The 24274-nt window shown below is 37.6% G+C and overlaps 1 protein-coding gene across 2 annotated transcripts in view; it reads left to right on the top strand.

The window, feature by feature from the left end:
- Positions 1-24274, top strand: part of UGGT1 (UDP-glucose glycoprotein glucosyltransferase 1) — a 112463-nt gene that overhangs the window by 48915 nt on the left and 39274 nt on the right. Inside the window, exons 18-25 of one of the 2 annotated variants that reach the window (XM_045479344.1) lie at positions 3390-3554; positions 15198-15318; positions 17808-17906; positions 18838-18861; positions 19356-19450; positions 20805-21011; positions 22021-22152; positions 22980-23110. In XM_045479344.1, coding sequence (XP_045335300.1) covers positions 3390-3554; positions 15198-15318; positions 17808-17906; positions 18838-18861; positions 19356-19450; positions 20805-21011; positions 22021-22152; positions 22980-23110 — 974 coding nt within the window. The remainder of the gene's footprint in view (positions 1-3389; positions 3555-15197; positions 15319-17807; positions 17907-18837; positions 18862-19355; positions 19451-20804; positions 21012-22020; positions 22153-22979; positions 23111-24274) is intronic. The other variant, XM_045479345.1, reaches the window with a different exon arrangement.

Below are 24274 nucleotides of genomic sequence, written 5' to 3'. Positions count from 1 at the left end.
CCTTCTTCTGATTTCCTTGGCATATGGTGCTGGATTCCAAGGCTTCCACAAAGGCACTTTCGTTGTGGATAGATACCAAATTGTTGTTGGGGGCCACCAATGAGGGATGTCCTGTTCAGCCACAATACTGATGTCACTTCTGCTTTAGTGTTCAGTCCCCTTGTTTTAAGGTGTATCAGGCCAGGTTTTGGGTTGCAGCTGGTCATGAGATCTACTGAGGGCTGAAGAGCATCCCATTGTTGTATTGCATTCTTCCGTTCGCTCCGTTGCCTTATATGGTTTTTAAAATCAAATAAAACTGATGTGGTACCCAGTGATTTTCCAGATAGACACAAACAGCAAGAGTAGCACTCTGTAAAAAAAGAATAGGTGAAATAAAAGAAGGACCACTTTGGTAATACCAAGAATTGAGGGAATTCATGAATTTTTCTCATATTTTACATTTGGAAAATGTCTAGCTTTATTATTTTTTTTCCCTTAGAGAAATGCTGGATTTTCTCCCAATGTGCTTGCTTGCTTTTTACCACGTTAACATTAGATCTTATGTTGTTTTTTAAAAAAATTTGTCTTTAATGTTTTATTTATTTTTGAGAGAGCACAAGTGGGGAGGGTCAGAGAGGGGAATAGAGGATCCAAAGCAGGCTCTGTGCTGACAGCAGAGAGCCTGATGTGGGCCTTGAACTCATGAACCACGAGATCATAACCTGAGCCGAAGTTGGATGCTCAACCGACTGAGCCACTCAGGTGCCTCCAAATTTTTTAATTCATGTGTAATTAACATACAGTATTATATTAGCTTCAGGTGTACAATATAATGGTTCAACAATTCTATACATTACTTGGCGCTCATCATAAGTGATTCTGTTCACCCATCCCCCCACCTGGAAAACGTTTCACTTTAATTTTCTCTCATCCTACGAGGAAGCAGTATATAATTTTTTTTTTTTTCAATGTTTATTTATTTTTCGGACAGAGAGAGACAGAGCATGAACGGGGGAGGGGCAGAGAGAGAGGGAGACACAGAATCGGAAACAGGCTGCAGGCTCTGAGCCATCAGCCCAGAGCCTGACGCGGGGCTCGAACTCACGGACCGCGAGATCGTGACCTGGCTGAAGTCGGACGCTCAACCGACTGCGCCACCCAGGCGCCCCTATAATTGTCTTTTTATTGTGGATGATTGTATTTTCTTGAAAAATATTAGACATATTGGGAAAAAGGATATTTTTCACATGTGTTGAAATCTTGATTTTACTGAGGAGTCAAATAAATGTGTAACAGACCTAGCTCCTCAGTAATTTCCTTAGACTTGGTTCTTTTCCAAGAAAAGAACTGATTAGAGGCCCTTCCCATGTAAGCAGATCATCTTCTTTGTATTTATGCCACTTAATTTCCCAGCTGCTTGGGTAAACATATACTTTCATGACAGGGATGTTGTGAGATTCCCAGAAGTCCTAAGAATCTAATGATTAATAAGATTTTCAAAAGTGTAGGAGTTGTACCTCTGCATATGAAAAAACCCAAGAGAAGATTCTTTTGAAAGTTTTTTAAAGGAGGAATGATTTCATTTAGCAGTTGTTACTACACTTATAAATTTCTGTATCTTTTGTTATAAATCTGAAGCTATGATATCCTCTGTGTATTTGAAAGTTGTAATTATTTTTAAAACTAGGCAGTATAATTAAAGTAGAATTTATAAACTGAAGATAAGATAGTCTATAGGTGTATATTTGTATCTTTCAAGCTAGTAGGATAATGATATTTAATTTCTACCTTATACATAAAGACGTTTTGCATTTGGCATGTTAACTCTGGGTCCTTATTAATCTGTTACCATTTGAATAGCTCATTCACAAGACCTTAGCTGTAATTATTAAGGTTTTAAAATTATTTATAATTAATATTTTTAGTTATCGATAGAACTTCTCATATGTAATTTTTAAGTTTGGCATTTTGGTAATTAGGCTACATTCTGTTATTTGGTCTGGTAAGTTATTTATGCTTTGCAGGAAAGAAGGTATATAGTCAAAACATGTCCCTCTCCTGATTTTCACTTAGTTGCCATTTCCCGAGAAAACCAGTGTCACTTATTGTCGCTTAGAGTTATAATGTGGGTATTGTTTTGTTTTGTTTTGTTTTGTTGGGGGGATTATTTTCAAAACTCAGAGTATATTAGAATTGAGTTTTTGATGAATATCTTCGAAATAGTTGAGACATCAAAGAACAGAATTAACATGGTAAGAATTTTGTAAGTGTAAATTTTAAAAGTTTATACTATGGTAGATAGAAATGGCAGAAATCAACCTAGAAGGCCTTTCTCCTTGTGCCATATTAGAGTCCATCTGGTAAGTCTGTCCCATCAGATACTACTGTGGCCAGATCTGATTAGAAACTAACCAGTCTGTTGCTGCTGCTGATTACCAGTTATCCAGCTGAAGTACTTTTCTATTTGTGATATCTACAATAGAGGCTATATATAATTCTACTATTTTCAGAAAGTATCAGTTAAAAGATGTCTAACCAGAATGTTTTAAGGAATGCTTTTTACATCTTGCGTAGTAGTGTGGGTTTTACTCTGGCAAGCTAGTCTTGGGTCTGTGGTTGATATCTGGGGGGAATGAACCTATATTGACAATCAGAGAAGACTCTTCATTGTAGGCTTGTTTGCCTTTTTGTTGGCCTGGCATTTCCCTGGAAAGGAACCTCTTTGTCTTAGAAGAAGATGAGGTTTAGTATATTATGGAGCAATTTTTAAGCACTGTCTTCCCATCAGCCTTGTTTTGTTTTTTAAAAGTGTAATTTCTTTGTTAATGACACGGATCCTCTTTAATTTAGATTGGAGTGTAAATATTTCATCTCAGGCTGTCTGCACAGGGGCACTCATAATTTACAGCAGTCTGTCATTGTGCTGCGCATTATGTAGCCTCTAGCCACATGTGGCTTTTTTTTTCCTCACATGTGGCTTTTAAAATGGAAATTAATTAATTTTAGGTGCTCAGTAGTTACATGTGGTTAGTGGCTACTGCTTTGGATAGCCAAGATACAGTGTCTCCATCGTTGTTAAAGGGTGTGTTTTTACAATGTTAGCTATAGTATATGTAATTAAGGTTTGGTAGCCTGGACAGCTTCACAGTACCCTCACCCCCAAATCACTTTCTAATTGGCAAGGTTTTGTGGTTTTACAAAAACTCAATAATTCAATTCCAGATTACCCAGTAGGATATTAACTATGTCACTTCTGACATTTTTTAAATGTTTTTAGTTATTTCTTGGTAACTATATTTCTGTTGATTTTGCTTTTTTTGTTAGCACACGTATGTATGAAAAATATGCTTTGTTCTGTTTGTCTCACAAAGGACAAAACACGTTGTTTGTGGTCCCTTGTGTTTCAGGAAGCGAGAGGCTACTATGAGCAGACTGGGGTTGGTCCACTGCCTGTTGTTCTGTTCAACGGAATGCCCTTTGAAAAGGAACAGCTAGATCCTGATGAGTTGGAAACCATCACAATGCACAAAATCCTGGAGACCACAACCTTTTTCCAGAGAGCAGTATACTTGGTGAGTGGTATTTCAAGGCTGATTTTGAAAGAGAATGGTTTGCTTATGTTTTTGTAGTCTCTGTAGTAAGCAAGAACATTCTGTAAGTATTACTGTTTTTCATACACCACTTATAGTTGGTTTGTAGACTCCCAGCAAGTTCTGCTATATTGAGAATATCCATGAGACTTTGTGCATTGTATTTGAAACAGCTAAGTTTATTGTTTTCAAGATTAAATGTTTAAATGTTTAAAACATTTTAAAGTAGTTAGCATTTCTAAGAGGCATTTGTTTTACTTGTAAGGAATTTTGACTTAGGAAAGACTCAAATATTTATATACACATACACACATTTACTGCTGAGACGGGTAATTGACGTGCCATAAAACTCAGTCTTTTAAAGTGGAAAGTTCAGTGTTTTTAGTGTATACATAGAGTTTATGCAACTGTCACCTCTGTCTAATGTTAGAACATTATTACTACCCCTCGAAAATCCAACACACTGTAGCGTTCACTCTCCCAATTTCCCCTACAGTAGCCCCTGGTGACCACAAATCTATTTTCTTTATGGATTTGCCTATTTGAGACATTAAATATAAATGGAATCATTGAATATGTGGTCTTATATGTCTGATTTCTTTCACTTAGCATAACATTTTTAAAGTTTATCCCTGATGGAGCATGTATCAGTACTTCATTTCTTTTTATGGCCAAATAATAGTTCCTAGAATGGATGTACCACATTTTAAAAATCCATTCATCAGTTGATGTATATTTAGGTTTCTATTTTTTGGCTACTGTGAATAATGCTGCCGTAGACAATCAAACACAAGTTTTTGTGTAGACGTGTTCTTATTTGTCTTGTGTGTCCATTCTACGTAGAAGTGGAATTGCCTATTTATGTAGTAATTCTGTTTTCAACAGTTTGAGGAACTGCTCGACTGTTTTCCAAAGGGGCAGCACCAAAGCATTATACTTTGCTACCAACAATGTGTGCAGGTTCTATCTACTTTTTCCACATTCTAGCCAACAATCGATACTGTGTGTTTCTTTGAGTATATCCTAATGGGTATGAAGTGGTATTGCATTGTGGTTTTGACTTGCATTACTCAAACATGAATAAGGTTGAGCTTTGTTTCCCATGCTTATTGAGCACTTATATCTTTTTTGGAGAAATGTCTATTAAAATTATTTGCCTGTGTTTAATTGGGCTACTTGTTTTGTTACTGTTATGAGTTCTGTATGTGTTCTGGGTACCAATCCCTTATATATAGGATTTGCCAATGTTTTCTGTAATTTCATGGTTTGTCTTTTCACTTTCTTGGTGGTGTCTTCTAAATCACAGATGTTTTAAATTTTGATTAGGTCCAATTTGTTTTTTTTTTTATTTTGTTCCTTGTGCTGTTTGTGCCGTATGTACAAAATTATTGCTTAATTCTAGGCCTCAAAGATTTATGCCTGTGTTTCTTCTGTTTTATAGTTTTCCCTCTTAAATTTAGTTCTTGGATGTATTTTCAGTTAGTTTTTTTATATGGTGTGAGGTAGGAGTCCACTTTTTTTTTTTTTTTTTTAATCCTATCCAATTTGGCATGCAACTGGCTGTCTTTTGGGATATTCAGTTGTCCCAATACTATTTATTGAAAAGAATACTCTTCTCCCATTAAATTGTCATGGCACCCTTGTCAAAAATAAATTGAACATTAATGTATAGATTTATTTATTTTATTATATTTTTTTAGAAAGAAAGTGCATGAACAGGGGAGAGGGGCAGAGGGAGAGAGAAGCTTAAGCAGGCTCCACACTGAGTGTGGAGCCCAGTGCAGGGCTTGATTACATGACCCTGGGATCATGACCTGAGCCGAAATCAAGAGTCAGGTGCTCAACCGAGTCAGCCAGGTGCTCCAATGTATAGATTTATTTTTGAACTGTCTTGTTTTCCATTCATCTATATATTTGTTCTTATGTAAATACTTCACGGTCTTTTTTTTTTCCCCCCTCACAGTCTTGACTACCATTGTAATCAAGTATGAATTTTCCAACTTTGGGTTTTTCTTTCTCTTTTTTACTTTTTTAAAAGGTTATTTGGCTTGTCTGTGTCCCCTTCATTTTTTTTATGAATTGTAGGAGTAGCTTGTCAGTATCTGCCAAAAGGGACCGTTTGGTTTTGATAAGAATTGCATTGAATCTGTAGATCAGTTTGAGGAGTATTGACATCTTGGCAATATTGAATTTTCTAACCCATGAACCCAGGATGTATTTCCATTTATTTAGGTCTTGTTATTCTTTCAGTGATGTTTTGTAGTTTCCAATGAAGGAGTCTACACTTTTTTCATTAAATTTATTTGTTAGTATTTTGTCCTTTTGATGCTATAAGTGGAATTATTTCCTTAATTTAATATTTTTAAAACTTTTAAAATGTTTATTTTGAGAGAGAGGGAGGTGGGAGGGAGACACTTTGTGAGTTGGGGAGAGGCAGAGAGAGAGGAGAGAGAATCCCAGGCAGGCTTCACACTCTCAGCATAGAGTCCAATGTGGGCTCAAAATCACAGAACCATGAGATCATGATACATGCTGAAATCAGGAGTTGGATGCTTAACCGACTGAGCCACCCAGGCGCCCCCTTAATTTAATTTTTGGATCATTCATTGATAGTGAATAGAAATACAATTGATTTTTGTATATTGATCTTACATGCTGCAATCTTGTTGAACTCATTTTATTCTAATAGCCTTTTTTTTTTTTTGAAACTTTCTATGTGGAAAATATTGTCATCTTACAGATGATGACAAAAGCATGTCATCTAACATAGTATTGATTCTTCCTTTTCAATCAGGATGTCTTTCTCTTCTTCTCCTTCTGCTCCTCCTCCTCCTGCTCTTCCTCCTCCTCCTCCTTCTCTTTCTCCTCCTCCTTCTCTTTCTCATCCTCCTTCTTCTCCTCTTCTTCCTCCTCCTCCATCTCCTCCTCCTCCTTCTCCTCCTCCTCCTCCTTCTCCTCTTCTCTTTCTCTTCCTCCTTCTCTTTCTCCTCCTCCTTCTCTTTCTCCTCTTCCTTCTTTTTCTCCTCCTCCTTCTCTTTCTCCTCCTCCTTCTCTTTCTCCTCCTCCTTCTCTTTCTCCTCCTCCTTCTCTTTCTCCTCCTCCTTCTCTTTCTCCTCCTCCTTCTCTTTCTCCTCCTCCTTCTCTTTCTCCTCCTCCTTCTCTTTCTCATCCTCCTTCTCTTTCTCCTCCTCCTTCTCTTTCTCCTCCTCCTTCTCTTTCTCCTCTTCCTTCTCCTCTTTCTCCTCTTCTTCTTCCTCCTCCTCCTCCTTCTTCTGCTTCTCCTCCTCCTGCTTCTTCTCCTCCTCCTGCTTCTTCTCTTCCTCCCTCTCCTCCCCCTCCTCCTCCTCCCTCTCCTCCCCCCCTCCTTCTCCTCTTCTTCCTCCTCCTCCTCTTTCTCCTCCTCCTCTTCCTCCTCCTCATCCTCTTCCTCCTCCTCCTTCTTCTCTTCCTCCTCCTCCCCCTCCTCCTCCCCTCCTTCTCCTCCTCCACCCTCCTCCTCCCCCCTCCTCCTCCTTCTCCTCTTCCTCCTCCCCCTCCTCCCTCTCCCTTCTCCTCCTCGTCCTCCCCCTCCTCCTCCTTCCTCTCCTCCTCCTCTCCCTCCTTCCTCCTCTCCTCCTCCTCCTCCTCTTCCTCCTCCTCCTCCTTCTTCTGCTTCTCCTCCTCCTGCTTCTTCTCTTCCTCCCTCTCCTTCTCCTCCTCCTTCTCCCCCCTCCTCATCCTCTTCCTCCTCCTTCTCCTCCCCCCTCCTCCTCCTTCTCCTCTTCTTCCTCCTCCTCTTCCTCCTCCCCCTCCTCCTTCTCCTCCTCCTCCTTCTTCTCTTCCTCCTCCTCCGCCTCCTACTTCTCCTTTCCCTCCTCCTCCTCCCCCCTTCTTCTCCTCCTCCTCCTTCTCCTCTTCCTTCTCCTCCTCCCCCTGTTTCTCTTTCTCCTTCTCCTCTTCCTCCTTCTCCTCCTCCTCCTCCTCCTCCTCCTCCTCCTCCTCCTTCTCCTCCTCCTTCTTCTCTTCTCTTCCTCCTCCTCCTCCTCCTCCTTCTCCTCTTCCTCCTTCTGTGTAATTGCCTGGCTAGAACTTCCTAGTATGATGCTGAATAAAAGTACTGTAAATGGACAACCTTGTTTTCTTCCTGATGTTAGGGGGGAAAGCTTTACTTTTTTACCTGTAAGTATATTAGCCATGGGTTTTTTGTGGATTCCCTTTGTCAGTTCATGGAAGTTTTCTTCTGTTCTTTGTTTATTGAATTTTTTTAATCATCAAAGTGTGTTAGATTTTGTCAAATTCTTTTTCTGTGGTGATCCTGTGGTTTTGTCCTTTATCTATTGATATGGTATATTATGATTTTTATGTAATGTTGTTACAGTTTTTTTTTTTTTTTAATGTTTAATTTTTGGGAGAGACAGAGACAGAGTGTGAGTGGGGTAGGGGCAGAGAGAGAGGGAGACTCAGAATCTGAAGCATGCTCCAGGCTCTGAGCTGGCAGCACAGAGCCTGTCGCAGAGCTTGAACTTGAAAACTGCAAGATTGTGACTTGAGCTGAAGTCTGTCACTCAATTGACTGAGCCACCCAGGCACCCCTTATAGTTGTTAAATTTTTTATACCAACTTAATTTCACTAGTGTACCAAATCCTTGCTCTTATATAGCTCTGTTTATTCCCCACATTATGTTGTTATTGTCTTACAAATTGTATCTTTATTATATGCCCATCAGTATCAGTTTATAAGCGGTGCTTTTTATTGTTGTCGCATAAGTGAAATAGAAAAAAGAGTTACAAACAAAAATACATTCAGACCCTTTTTATATTTACCTATATAGTTACGTTTACTTGTACACATTTTTTTTTTTTTTTTTTTTTTTTTTTTGGTAGGGATTCAGTTTATTATCTTGTGTGCCTTTTCATTTTCAGGGAATCTCCTTACTGTTTATTTTGGGTTACATATGCCAGTGAAAAATTCTTTGTTTTTGTTTTTCTGGGAATGTGTTTATTTATCCTTCACTTTTGAGTGATAGTTTGCCTGGATATGGAATTCTTGGTTGACTGTCTTTTCCTTTTAGCACTTTTAATATGTCATTCCATTGCCATTTGATCTCTGTGTTCTCTTGGAAACTAGCTGTTAATCGTATGAGGTTAGGAGTCTCTTTTCCTGTTTTCAGGATCCTTTCTTTGTGTTTCACTTTTGACATGTCATTAATTATGTCTAGGTATGGAACTATGAGTTTTCCTACTGGAGTACATTACATTTCTTAAATATCAAAATTAGGAGCTTACCAGTCATTATTTCTTCTAGTAGTATTTCTGCCTGTAATGACTTCTGACACCAAACTACTCAGAGTTAGGCCAAATTTGACAGTTTAAGGACACAATTTCCCACAAACATGCCCTCACTTCAGACAGACAGTGGGCACAAGTTTGGGGGTCCCCCAGTCACCCTTAATAAGTATGAACTGGATAAAAATGCAGGGGCACATAATATCCTCCTCAGTTTTGGTAATTTGCTAGAAGAGCTTACAGAGCTCAGGATAATGCTATGCTTACAATTTGTGTTACGATGATACAGTAATGCAAATGTGAACCAGCTAAAGGGTGAGGTGCATAGGACAAGGTTTGGGAAGGTTCCAAACAAAGATTGTGTTCTCTTCTCCCCATGAAGTCAGGATACATTATCCTTCCTGTTCATTGGTGTGTGGTAACGCCTGGGGTATGGCCAGCCAAGGAAGCTCAGCCCAGTTTTGGTGTCCAGAGTTTTTATTGGGGCTACCTATGTAGCCATGATTGTCATTGGCTATGTAATTGAATTCCATCTCTAGCCCCTCTTGCTGTTGCCGGAGTTGAGACTGATACTATAGCCCCAAACCTCTAATCGCATGGTTGGTCTTTCTGGCTTGGGCAGCCTTCATTGAATTGTTTCATTAGTGTGAACTGTTGAAAGGCCCACCATGAGTCACCTTATTAGTATAAACTGTATGGTCTGAGGGGCCTACCATGAGTAACAAAGATGCCACTCCTATTACTCAGGAAACTCCAGGATTAAGAGATTACTTTAACAAGGGAGCCAGACAAATTCTTTATTACACAACTGTCTCTTTCTTCCTTCTTCTCCTTCTGGACAGATATGTATATTGATACTCTGTAGCATCCCACAAGTTTCTTCCTTTCTATTCCTTAGACTGGGTAATCTCAGTTGACATATCTTCAAGTTTACTGAGGTGTTTTTTTCTCCCTGTCAGCTAAAATCTGCTATTGAGTCCTTCTAGTGGATATTTAATTTCAGTTATTGTATGTTTAAGTCTGGTTTTTCTATTTGGTCCATTTCCATAATTTCTTTCTCTTTATTGATATAGTCTATCTGGTGAGTCATAAGTCCCAAAGTTTCCTTTAGTTTGTGAGATAGGATTTCCTTTAGTTTTTTTGGATATATTTAAAATAGCTGATTTAAAGTCTTTGTGGAGTAAGTCCAATACTTGGGCTATTTTAGGAACTATATATACTAACTGTTCTTTTCCTTAGTGTGGGCCATATAGTCATTTTTTTTGTACGTCTTTTAAATTTTTGTTGATAACTGGGCATTTTCGTTAATATAATGTGACACTTCTAGAAATCAGGGTCTCTGCCTTGCCAGGGTCTGTTGTTGGAGTGGTTGTTTTGTGACTTTCCCGTGCTAATTCTTTAAAGTCTGTATTCTTTGTCCCATGTAGCGTTTAAGTCTCTGCTTGTTAACTTATTGGTCAGCTAATGAATAAACAGAGATTTTCTTAAATTCGAGAGTCTAAGAAAGTCTCCTGTTTTTCCCCAGGAGTGTTTGTATACATGTTGGGGTGCTCCTTGAGCCTTCCCCAGGCAGTTTACAACTCTGCCGTAGCCTTCAGTTCTTGCTTGAACAGTGTCAGGTTAGTCAGAAGTGAGAGCGTTAGGGCCTTCTAAGATTTTTCTTGAGCTTAAACATATCCCTGGACACTGTGCATGTGGCCTTTTAGATTCCAAGGAGTATGTGAAAGCGTTTCAAAACCTGTTATGGACATCTCATTCCCAAACTTTTTCTTTTATGTTTTTGCCACTTCATGTGAGCCCAACGTTTGTCACCACTTCAAGCAACTGAGATATTAAACAATTGCTCCTGATTCTTTTGACAAAGATACCTAGGAAAAAGCTGTTGGTACAATATGATCTAATTCAGCTCAACTGGAGAGAGCACCTGGGAATATTCCTAGTCTGCTGGTATTTACATTTATTTCAGAGTTACTGGTTTTCAAGACTCCTGTGTAGCTGGGAGAGGTAGATAGCAATAGGGCAAGTTAAAGTGTCTTGAAGGTTATTTTTGCTACCAGGATTTAGCCATATTTTGAATAAAAGTATTTGGAATTTTGCAAGCCTTTGGTTAATTTCCAGAGTTTTGAAAAAAATTGATGATTTTTTTCTAGTGTCCTTGATGATTTTTTTGTTTTTTGTTTTTTGAGGAGGGGCTTTCAGAGATCATCACTCTATCATTCTGCTCAATGTCACTCTCACATACAGTATTTTTATCGTAGTAAAATATATAAAGCATAAAAGTTTATCATTTTAACCACTTTAAATTATGAATAGAGATATAATAAGTACATTCAGTATTATGCAGCATTTACCACTATCCATCACCAGAATATTTGATCATCTCAAACAGCAACCGTTTACCCATTAAATAATAATTCCTCATTGCTGGCTTCTGTCAGCTACTGATAACTACTCTCCTGCTTTTTGTGTTTATGAGTTTGCCTCTTCTAGAGGGCATCATAGAATATTTGTCATTTTTGTGTCTTGCTTATTTTAAGGTTCATATGTGTTGTAGCATGTCAGAATTGATTTCCTTCCTATAAAATGGAATGATATGTATATACTACATTTTATTTATCCATTCATGTTTTGGACATTTGGGTTTCCACCTTTTGGCTAGTTCACAATGCTGCTGTGAACATTGGTGTATAAATATCTGTTCAAGTCTTTGCTTTTAATTCTTTTGGGTATATACCTAGGAAAATTGCTGGATTTTATGGATATTCTATCTTTTAACATTTTGAGGAACTACTGGACTGGTTTTTATAGAAGCCATAACATTTCACATTTTTACCAACAAATACACAAAAATTTCATTATTTCCACATCCTTACTGACAGTTGTTAATTTCTGTTATTAAAAAATAATTTATTATTTTTTTAATTTGGAGAGAGAGAGGGGTGCCCAGGTGGCTCAGTTGGTTAAGCAGCTGACTTCGGCTCAGGTCATGATTTCACGGTTCATGGGTTCAGGCCCCAGGTTGGACTCTGTGCTGACAGCTGAAAGCCTAGAGCCTGCTTCGGATTTTGACTCCCTCTCTCTCTGCCCTTCCTCTGCTCCCGCTCTGTCTCTCTCTCAAAAAAATAAACATTGAAAAAAATTTTAATTTAGAGAGAGGGAGCTGGGGAAAGAGAAGAGGGGGAGGGGCAGGGATAAGGGATCTTAAGCAGGTTCCAAGCTTAGCACAGATCCTGAGTAGAGCTCCATCCCACAACCCTGGGATCATGACCTGAGCCAAAATCAAGAGCCTGATACTCAAGGGACTGAGCTACCTAGGTATCCCTACTTTCTATTATTTTGATAATGGCCATTCTAGTTTGTGTGAAGTGGTATCCTATTGTGGTTTTTATTTGCATTTCCTTAAGGACTAAAGAGACTGAGCATCTTTTCATTTGCTTATTGGCCATATGTGTATCTTCTTTGAAGAAATGTCCATTCAAGTCCTTTATTCATTTTCAAATTAGGCTTTTTTTTTTTTTTTTTGTAGTTGAAGTGTAGAGTTTCTTACATATTTTGGATATTTATCCCTTATCAGATGTGATTTGCAAGTATTTTCTTCCATTCTGTTGTCTTCTTCATTTTTTTGATAGTGTCCTTTGATGCACAAAAGTTTTGAGTTTTGTTGAAGTCCAGTTTACCTGTTTTTTCTTTTGTTGACTGTGATTTTGGTGTGCCGAGAAGTCATTGTCAAATCCAATGTCTTGAAGATTTTCTCCGAAGTTTTCTTCCAAGAATTTTATAGTTGCAGCCTTGATCTATTTTGAGTTAAGTTTTGTGAATGGTGTAAGGGTCTCACTTTATTCTTTTGCATGTAGGTATCCAGTTTTTCCAGCACCATATGTTGAAAAGTCCAGAAATATATTTTTAAAAGAAGCTATTTATTGTGCTGATTGTTAGGGCATTTATTAAAACAAGCCCAAAAAACGTAAAAAGTGTTGGCTAAATTCTATTACATGTCTCCTTATGAATGAGGACCTATCCTGGTAGTTTACTAGGGAATTTATTATTCATGGAGCTACTGAAATAAAATACGAAAACATAGTTTTTATTTGAATGAATTTAGCTTAATTTTCCAAAGTTAAGAATAGTCTAGAAGAATTGATAATTACTTTCTTTGTTCAAGTGATATTAATAAAAAGATGAAAGATAATTCAAACATTTTTGTTTTCCAGCATCCACTTAAACCATTTCTTTTACAACATTGTTGGATGTAAAAATTCAGAAGAGTTTTTCTGTTTTTAGACACCAACATACCTATTGTTTAAAAGAATGGTCATTTTCAAATACTCCTTTTTGAATGCTAGTTTTCCTCTGTTTTTCCTTATATTGCCAGTGAGAAGTTTGGTTTGGTCTAGCTAAAGAAAGTTTTGTTTCAAATATTATGACATAAGTCATATGTGCTCCTGTACATATTTAGAAGATACTAAATTGGGGAGAATATTCAAGTGTGTAAAGTAAAAATGAAAGTTCTTCCCTTCATCTCAGTCCTTAGAGAAATAACTCTTTGTGACTTCATGTATGTTGAAATGTATGTTTATATTTGTATTTTTTAGCTTACCTTTCTAATTGAATACATTTTAGCTTTGTGTTTCTGAACATACAGCTCTGTCAGTACTTTTAGATTGCTGCATAGTTTTTTAAGAACGAGCAATAATTGGGGCGCCTGGGTGGCTTAGTCATGTAAGTGTCTGACTTGATCTCAGCTCAGGTCATGATCTCACAGTTCATGGGTTTGAATCCTGTGTTGGGCTCTCCACTGATGACACAGAGTCCGCTTGGGATTCTCTCTCTCTCTTCCTCTCTCTCTGCCCCCCCTCACTTGCATGCTGGCTCATGTGCTCTCTCTCTCTCTGTCTGTCTCTCTCTCTCAAAACAAATAAATAAACTTAAAAAAAAAAAAAGAATGAACAATCATTTATTTCATCCCCTGATATTGGACATTGCTTGTAAAATTGTACTGTTATAAATAGTGCTGCAGCGAATAGTCTCATATGTATATCTTTGTACCTTATTTATTTTTTTGAGAAATATCAATTTTTGGAATTGTTTTGTCAAAGGGTATGATACATTTAAAATTTTGAATTAGAGTCACTGTAAAAAGGTACAATATGCAGATGGTATGAAATTCAAAATGTGTATAGAGTTATAAATGAAGAGAAACTTACCCATTCACTCCTATTTGCCTGCCATTCATCTTCTCTTAGAAATAATCATTGTGTGTGTGTGTGTGTGTGTGTGTGTGTGTGTGTGTGTGTGTAGACAGGCTGCATCAAAAGTTATGTACGTTTAAAATTTTGATAGATGTTGCCAAATTGCTTTCCCTCAGCTGGCTAGGCTTCTAACTGGAATCAATTCAGATTTATAATAGAGACCAAAGTTGTATACATGGGGGTGTACATCTCTACTAAGTCATCTAGTACCTCTGTAAGTCTGTTGGGTTGTATGGATGGTTCATAGACTCATTATTAGTTTATAGTTTGAGAATTTGCATATGATTTCTCTTTCTTGGGATAATCAGTAGCCACAGAAGATGACTGATTGGAGTTTTTTAGACTTGACTGTGTATATTTGATTCACATCTATCTCTTCCTTGAAAATCGCTTTAAAATTTTTTGTTTTGTATGAAATATTTTGAGTGTGAGAACTTGCAAGTTTCCATAGCCATTTACGCTTCGATTTGAGATCACTTCATGGAGTACAAGTATTTCTGTATATCTGAGAGGCATGAAAAGGAAGAGAAAACGATAAGTGATTTTTCCTCCCTGCTGTGTAATTGTGACTCTGGAAATGTAGCATTACTTGGATGCCTGAGGTTGCAAAAAGCTTGTAGTGATTTTTATAAAATACGTTAAGTGCTTAAGAGAAGGCATTTGCCTTTTTCCTTTGGAGAGAGGCTAACTATGAGCAGATCTTAGGATGGATTTTTTTTTTTTTATGTTAACTTTTATCTAGTTTGTAGAGTTTGCTTATTTCTGGGGGAAGAACAGTGATGTGTGGAGAGACCACAGAAACATGGGTTTGCATTTCATATTTGGATCCCCTTAGATCTTTGAGTAAGGTGTGTCATCTTTCTATACCTCAGCTTCCATCTTTAAAATGGATGTCACTAACATTGGCTTCGTGTTGATGCAGAGTTAAAGGTAATGTACATAAATAACATGCCAAGCTGTGCTTGGCAGTGATAGGGACCTATAACATGAGAACTTCAGTTTTTGGCTCTTACCAGTATAAAGTTAATGCTTTTTAGTGCCTAATAAATGATTATTGCTGTAATTGGTTTAATGCTCGTTCCACTCCCACCAGTTCTTTTTTTCCTTTTAGGGTGAATTGTCCCATGATCAGGATGTGGTAGAGTATATCATGAATCAGCCAAATGTTGTTCCACGAATCAATTCGAGGATTTTGACATCTGAGCGAGAATACCTGGATTTAACAGCAACCAGTAAGGATCATTTCAGGAAGAACTTTGGACCTTTTTTGATTTATGTTTCAGAACCTTTGCATCTGTTGGATTGTAATGTTCAGAAGATAACCTAAGATTGTGACACAATCTTATGTTTTAATTCATAATATTAGCCTCTAAATTCACAGGAATTTTCTCCAAGCTTATATAGATAAATCCTTGTAAGCTTTGAAAAAATCCATTGTCTTTTAAATGCCAGTTAAACAGGCCTTGGGTGATGAGACTACATCTGTATTTTTTTTTTATTTTTTATTTTTTTACAGTTGTAGAGCTGTTAAGCAGCTGTCTTTTCTTCATCTTTGTTCTAGAATCAGCCAGCAGTGATGTGGACGAACACCTCAGGTGGTTTTACTCTGAGAAGCTAGGAATACCTGTCTAAAAATAAACCTTCATTGAGACATAGTGTACATGCCACAAAACTCAGCCTTTTGAAAACTTACACATTTTAAAGCACACTGTTTTAACGTATTCTCAGTTGTCTAATCATCACTGTCTAATTTTAGAATATATATCGTTGCCCCAAGAAGAAATCATGTAACCATTAGTAGCTACTCTCCATTTCCCCTCACAACTGCTGACCTAGTGTCTGTTTCTAAGGGAGTTTTCTACTGGATATGCCATATAATTCAAGTTTTCTGTGACTGGCTTCTTTCACTCAGCATAAAGTTATTAAGGTTTACCCATGTTGCAGCATGTCTCAGTACTTCATGCCTTTTTATGGCTGATGTTTTCTTATATGGACAGTCCACATTTGGCTTACCTAATCCTCAGTTGATGGATATTTGAGTTGTTTCCACAAGAATACCTTTCCAGAGGTAGTTGTGTGAACAGTGTCTTCCTTCTGCCTTTCCTTGTGACTCTGAAGTCCACTTCAGCAAATAGCTGGAAATGAGGTGGAGCTGTTGTCACTCGCCCTGGGGATGTCACTGGGTGAGAAAGATAAGCATAACAGAGAAGTCCAAGCCAAGGGCCTTTGCTGCTGTGGTGGGTGCGATGCACACAGCTCCAGGTGTGGTTGTTCCTTTATGGCAGCTGTCTTTAATCAACTTGAAACCAAATTCCTTTTAGAGGAAGAGGGACATCTCTCTGCTTCTGTTTGAAAAATGAAGTGGTTAGAGAGTGAGATAAACTGTTTCTTCATAGTTAGGTTTTAGCTTTTTACCACAAGTTTGAATAGAGCAAATCAAGCAGTATTATGAGTCTTTGTTCTAAGTTTTTGTTGTTTCCATCATTTAAAATTAAACTGTAAAGAGCTCTTTTTGGAGTACTCCTGAATAAGGAGCACAACAGTAGTTCAGTGTTTTGGGGTACCTTTCTCCACTAAATGTTGTAGTGCTCAGCTGTGAAGTGATGCTGGTTCACAGGGCCGAAAATGCAGTTTGCCTCATGAACATGTTGGAGCTGTCCTTGGAGGAGCAGCCGGCATCCTTCTGACCCAGTGGTCCTAGCTCTGTTATTACCTACCCTGCCCTTGGCCTTTGTTGTCCTGGGACCTTCTTAGAAGGATACTAAGTTTCAAGGCTTTAAGTCTTTTGGAGCCTTTTCCCCTCCCCTGCATGATGTCATGAGCTCTTACTTCTCATTGCTTTCCTTTTACTCGAATCCTGACTGGAAGGATAGTAGGCCCCAGGCATAGCTGGTTGAGTGAAAGGACAGATGGTGCATGGGTGGACACACATAGGTGGTGGGGTGGATAAGCCAGCTGTGCTTGGAGGATGGTGAGAGAAGAGTGGCATTTGTGTTGGAACACAGTAATGCAGAAGATTGGGGACATTCTTGGACATAGAGGGTTTATTATACAGAACAGAGACCATTTTGTAGGTAGGAAGAAATTACTGGGTAGTTCAGATCAAATGAATGAGTCGATGAAACTGGGATTTTAGCTAGAGTAACCCAAGGAAAAATGGTTGATAACAGCATGGCCAGAGGCCATTAGTTGGAGAAGAGACTTGTCTAAAAAGAATGAAAATGACCTTTTGTTTGTATTAAAGCTAAAATTGTATTATTTTGTTAGACATGTAAAAAATGAAAGTCAGAGTCTTAGATCTTCTCTCCCATCATTCTCCCTCTTGCCCTCCATCGCCCAATGGTATGGGGAAGGGCTTACTCAGGTGCGTCGACTATGGAAGGGAGACAAGGAGTTTCGGGATCTTATTAAGAGATTGGTTTCTAGTTGTAGAGTCATAGGGGTGGAATAGAATAAATATAAACCGTTAAAGTGGTGCATGTATGTATATACATACATGAAAGTTATATGGGATGTATCCATTTTTTATTAACTTTGTGTCTTAAAATGTGATTAATCGGTAGGTGTCTTGTGAACTTGTTCAGTAAACATGAAACAACAGATTTCACTTATGTGTTTTTTATAAATCTTGTATTATGGTCAAATCAGTTTATTATTTGAATATTAACATTGGATTGAATTAGGCATGTTAATTATAAATCTGTTTCAATTTTTTTTTCAGGTAACTTTTTTGTGGATGACTATGCCAGATTTACTGTCTTGGATTCCCAAGGCAAAACTGCTGCTATAGCCAATAGTATGAACTATCTGACAAAGAAAGGTAATCCATTTCTGGCTTATCTTGGATTCAGCATTTTTTTTTTTTTAGTATTTGTAGAAGTAATTGAATCTTTAAGTGTCTATTGGAGATTCCATAATTTCGTTCATTATTTCTTACAATGATTTGAATTTAGGAAATACCTATTTAAAATTCTTTTGTATGTTTTTGAAAATTCAAATGTTTTTATAAATTTATATTAGATATTAAGGTCAAATGAAACTTATTTTCGTGATCTTAAAATGAAAACATGATGTAAACATGGGTTAATGGATTGCAAATTAGTTTGACTTACCTCTTCAGGGACAACACTGATTTAATTTTTTTAGGGTTTATAGGATAAACTTGGTTCTAGGAATCCTTGTGCATATTTTAAAACTGATTTTAATACGGAATCAGCTAGTTAGGCTAAAGTTATGTGAAATGATATTTTAATGGCAGACAGATGTTTTCCCCCTCTAGCCACTTATTACTCCTTCAGAGCACTGACTGTCATTTAAGGCAGCTCTTTTTTTTTAAATGCTTATTTATGTATTTTGAGAGAGAGAGAGAGAGAGAGAGAGTATGCCCATGCCTATGCAAGCGGGGGAGGACCGGCGGGGGGCGGGGGGGGGTGGGGAGAGAGAGAGAGAAGCCCAAGCAGGCTCTGTGCTAAAATTCATAAACTGTGAGATCATTGCCCCTAGGCAGCTATTTTTATCTATGCTTTAGTCTTCTCCTAGAGAGAATTTCTGGCTTCCTAGATCTATGTGAATAAAAACAATTGCTCCATTTGGTTCTGAGGGGCCCTGGAACAGTGCTGTACCATTAGGGGGACTACGGAGCAGAGAGAAGATTGATCATGTTAGACATTATTTAAAATTTTGACTTTACGGTAGGCATCAGTTATAGCAATGACATTTTCTTCTACTCTTTTTCCTTTACCTCTGTCTAGGAATGTCCTCCAAGGAAATCTATGGTAACTTTAAACTTTAGAATGTTTTGTTTCTTTTCTTAATTATCTTATGTGGTTTCAGGCAGCATTGTGATTTAGAATTTATTGATACTTTATTGTGACCTTTCTAGAACCTGTGGATAACAGTAGATAATTTTTCAAATGCAGACAAAATTTGTGTAAATGTTTGCAAAGAATTCTATTTCAGAAAGTTACAAATCCATATGATTAAAGACTATGATCTGTTACCCACATGTTTCATTGTACATGCTAACAGATGCCTAAACCATAGTAGAATTAATAAGTGCATGTTCCTAGCTTGTAATTAAGCCAATTGGAGGGTTACCCTGCTTTCGTTCTAGTAGAGAAATTTCACTACTTCTGCTTTGTATTTTTATTAAACATCATTTTCTTATTTTTTGCATGGTTTTCAGAAATTATGTGGCTTAAGAACAATACTGAAACGTGGAATGTGCTTTTTTCCCTCCGACTCAGTATGTTGTTTTCTTTTTATACAGATGATTCCTTCATTAGGCCTGTAACTTTTTGGATTGTTGGAGATTTTGATAGCCCTTCTGGAAGACAGTTACTGTATGATGCTATTAAACATCAGGCAAGTGTCTACACCTCCACTCTGTGTACTGATGTTACTGTTCTGTGTGGAAGGCAGCTGTCCTGCTGTCTTAGTGCTTGAGGGAAAGGAGCGTTGTTTCTTCAAAGGTCTGTCTTCTGGTGAGAAAAGAGAGGAGACTGCAGTGTTCAGACTTTATTTAAGGGAATAGATTCTTTTTTTTTTTTCTTTTAATGTTTATTTTTCAGAGAGAGTGAGAGTGGGAGGGGCAGAGAGAGACAGAGACAGAGGATCTGAAGTGGGCTCTGCATTTTCAGCACAGAGCCCACTGTGGGGCTCGAAATCATGGACTGTGAGATCATGACCTGAGCTGAAGTCAGATGCTTAACCGACTGAGCCACCCAGGCGCCCTGAGAATTGAAATTAAAAAAAAAAAAATACTTTAACTGAAGTAAAATATAGGATCAAAAGAAGTGCACAAATCATAAGATACATAGTGTCTCAAAGGGAACACCCAGGTGGCCACCATCTCAGTCAAGAAATAGAGAATTATTGAATTCCTGAAAGCCTTCTCCTGCTTGTCTCCATCACCCTGCTCCCCGTTCCCTCTTCTTGATTATTTTTTACTTTATTTAAATGGAATCTTATATATGTTTGTTTGTTTTCTTTACTCAGCATTTTGAGATTTATCCATGATATACCAATAGTGGTAGTTAGTTCTTTTTCGCTGTGCTGTATTGTATTGTATGTCTGTACCACAAAGTTTTGTTTGTTTGTTTAATCCGTTTCATGGACAATGTCATCTTTTTCTAGTTTGGGGCTATTCTGAAGAAGCTGCTATGACTATTTTTGTATTTGTCTTTAGATAACACATTAGTATGAATTTTTGTTGCTTATGGTCATGACACAAGGTTTTATGGGTCCCAGATCTCTTCTCCCACACGGATTATTGTCTTTTTAATCAGGGAGAGATCAATTTTTACTAGGAATCTGGAAAGGCCATGTGAACAAAGAGGTGTTTGAACAGAAGCCTGAAGATTGGTTGGGGCTGAGGGAAGGAAAGATGGGATAGACTTGGAATTTGCATGCCAACATAAAGCATGGAGTATGTTAGAATAATACAAAGTGTTTTGGGGAATACAGGACTCTGATGGTCTGTAATGGAGCTGTATTTTCAGGGATGGTAAGAAATGAAAGGTAGGCTGGGGACCAGTTCATGTTGGGGTTTGAAAGCCTGGCTATAGCATTTTAATTTTATTCTGTGTGCAGGAGAGAACTGCTGAACACTTTTAAGAGAGATTGTATTTGCTACTTACTGGACTATGACTGATGTTAATGCCACTTTTTAATTTTAAAACATCTACCATATAACTCTTATTTCCCCTTTTGTAAATAGAAATCCAGTAACAATGTTAGAATAAGCATGATCAATAATCCTAGTGAAGATATAAGTTATAAGAACACTCAGATCTCCAGAGCCATCTGGGCAGCTCTCCAAACACAGACGTCCAACTCTGCTAAGAACTTCATCACAAAAATGGCCAAGGAGGAGACTGCAGAGGCCTTGGCTGCAGGAGCTGACATCGGGGGGTTCTCTGTTGGGGTAAGTCTTTGTGTGTTGCATAGGGCTGCCTTGTTCTGTTACTTTCCACAGAAGTTCACTCCCATGGGCTGATGCATCTTGTTCATGATCGGGATTTTTTATTTTAGTACTGAGTTTCAGAGGATTTCTTTTAGTTTGGAAGAATCTTTCCAAGAAATAACAATTCTGCCACATTCTGTTCACTACTTTTAATATTTTTAAATAAAATTTCATATCTTATATGATTCATATAAATTTATATTTTATATAGTTTTTAAAAGATGAGCAATATTTTGATTTGTCTATATAGCAAAATGATTGAAGTTTCTTAAAAGTTAGGGGTTTATGTGTTCTTGATGTGTTCTGATATAGGCCCACATGTATTCATCATGGAAGTTACTTACCTTTTGGACTGTTTTGTAGTTTTCAAAAGAAAAAAATTTTTTTTAATGTTTATTTTTGAGAGAGAGACAGACAAAGTGTGAGCCGGGGAGTGTCAGAGAGAGAGGGAGACACAGAATCTGAAGCAGGCTTCAGGCTCTGAGCTATCAGCACAGAGCCCGACGTGGGGCTCGAACTCACGAACTATGAGATCATGACCGGAGCTGAAGTCGGACGCCCAACTGACTAAGCCACCCAGGCGCCCCTGGACTGTTTTGTAGTTTTAAAATTCTTATAAGATGATGGTGTACTTGATGTTTCAGTCAGAAAAAAGGCCCTTGAAATTAGCAAGATTTTAAAATGCAGAATAAAGGTGTGATGAATAATTTGCCAGTTGAGCAATCACATAAAAGAATAGGAACAGAAAATAGGCATTACTTGATAAATGGGAGGGTGGGGGAAAATGGGAAGAGTGAAGAATTGAAACATCATAATGTTAATTATTAAAATTTTGTCATAATGTTAATTATTAAAATTTTGTTCTGACTTTCCATTAAAAGAGTATTTTGTGATTTATTCATTATGATTATTCATTTTTATGGCTTGCTTAATAACAATTACTTTTCCTTAATAACAATTACTTTCCTAGGGCATGGATTTCAGTCTTTTTAAAGAGGTCTTTGAGTCTTCCAAAATGGATTTCATTTTGTCTCATGCCATGTACTGCAGGGATGTTCTGAAGCTGAAGAAGGGACAGAGGGCAGTGATCAGCAATGGAAGGGTGAGGATTTTGTTCTGAGACAAGCTTGACCTCAAATTAGATCAGTGAACAGTGTTGGCGGTGTTCCCTGAAGCTAGTAAACTAACTTTTCAAACAGAGTCACTCTTTTCCTGAGGGGAATGGGGCTTATGCAGTGCTGATGATAATTTCTGCACCCTGATTTCAGAGGAGGCTTGCTTTTGTTACAAGTGTTCTTGTGTAAAACCTTCCCACTGTTTATTATGTCCTGTCCTGTGTATAGTGATGAGAGTGTGGTGTCTCTCAGAGAATAAGCTGATAAAGTTTTGATCTGTGAAGTATTCATCCCCTGTGGGGACCGTGTTCATAGTTGTGCAGTCTCTGTGAACTTCATTGGCGCAGGCTTAGACTCTTTCATGCATATCTGCAGCCATAGACATGAGACTCGGGGGGCCAGGGGGGACATACCAAACTTTAAACTCTTAGCACAGAGGATGAAATCTCTGCTGTCTGTCACTCACCACACTGCATCTCTTAAAAACATCTTAAAAACTTCACTGCACTGCATTTAGTTTTATTATTTATATCCAGTGAGAATTAATGAAAACTTTATTGCTATTTTGTTTTACTTCAGAGTTGCTGACTAAAAATATTGTGACATATACAAGTGTACACTCTGTGTGGTTGAGGAATTGATAAATAACTGGATGAATTGATTTGGGTTTAATTTTTGCCTTTTTCATTGATTTTATTGGATGTATACATGTCTTGGGTCTTTACCCTGATAGGCTTCTAAGAGCCAGATGACCACAGAGGGCTTCTTTACAGCTTGCTGATTCTAGCACTGACCACACTGCTCCTCTTCACAGATCATTGGGCCGCTGGACGACGGTGAACTCTTTAATCAAGACGATTTCCACCTTCTAGAAAATATCATCTTAAAAACTTCAGGACAGAAAATCAAATCCCATATTCAACAGCTTCGGGTAGAAGAAGATGTGTACGTTTTGCCATGGAAGAAATTAATTAGTGCATACCATAGGGGCTGGGTTAATTGAACATTCCTTGTGCTTCCTATTTCATGGTGTTTTATTTTCAGCTTGAACATATAATAATGCTTTTCAGTTCAGGTGTTTACTTTTGCTTCTGTTGAAACAAGTTAATTTATTTAAAGAACTGAAGTAGGTCTCTTCATTTTGTTTTTTCTTGGTTGTGGAAAATTTCAAACATGCAAAAGTAGAGGGGTGAGGTGAGGGTTTTTTTTAGTTTTTTGTTTTTTGTTTTTAACCTTGGAATACTTTTGTAAAGAGGTACTTTCCCTCATTTGTTTTATTTTGTTCAGGAAAGGAAAGTAGGCTAAATTCTTCTTTTCCTTTATTTATTAGCATACAATAATGAGTTGTTTCTCTTGTATCCTGCGTAGGTGATGAATTGGTTATTGTGGTTTTTAATATTTATTTTAATTCTTTCAGTGTTCTTGTTAGCTAATGTATTTTAATGAGTTATTTCTCAATGGGAAGAAAATGAATTATTTAACTGGTCCACGTCCCTGGTGTGGACCCATAGGTCCGTTATGGACCCATAACGAGGGCCCATAGGTCATATACACATGGTTCTTGTATTAAATATTAAATGAATGTAGTAGGAGGGATATATTTTATGTTTAATTTTTTGAGGAACCATCATGTTTTCCCACAGAGGACGTACCATTTTACTTTCCCATCAGTAATGTGTAAGGGTTCCAATTTCTCCACATCCTCATCAATACTTGTTATTTTTGGGGTTTTTTTGGTAATACTCTAATGGATCTGAAGTGGTATCTCTTTGTGGTTTGATTTGCACTTCCCTAACAATTAGTGATGACATCTGAATATCTTTGGAAAAATATCCATTCAGTGCTTTGTACCTTGTTTTTTTTAAGTAATCTCTCCACCCAGTGTGGGGCTCCAGCTCACAACCCAGAGATCAAGACTTTCATGCCCACTGAGCCAGCCAAGTGCCCCTACTTTGCACATTTTTAATTGTGTGTTTTTTTATTATTGACTTATAGGAGTTCTGTGGAAATATGTAAATATTTGGGCTATTGATCTTTTATAGATAGATGAGATGCAAATATTTTGTCCCATTCTGTGAGTTGTATTTTCACTCATTTGTAGTGTTCTTT

This window comes from Leopardus geoffroyi, chromosome C1, assembly GCF_018350155.1.
Source record: "Leopardus geoffroyi isolate Oge1 chromosome C1, O.geoffroyi_Oge1_pat1.0, whole genome shotgun sequence".
Taxonomy (NCBI): Eukaryota; Metazoa; Chordata; class Mammalia; order Carnivora; family Felidae; genus Leopardus; species Leopardus geoffroyi.
The sequence above is the reverse complement of the archived record's forward strand: the minus strand, read 5'-3'. Positions and strand labels throughout refer to the sequence as shown.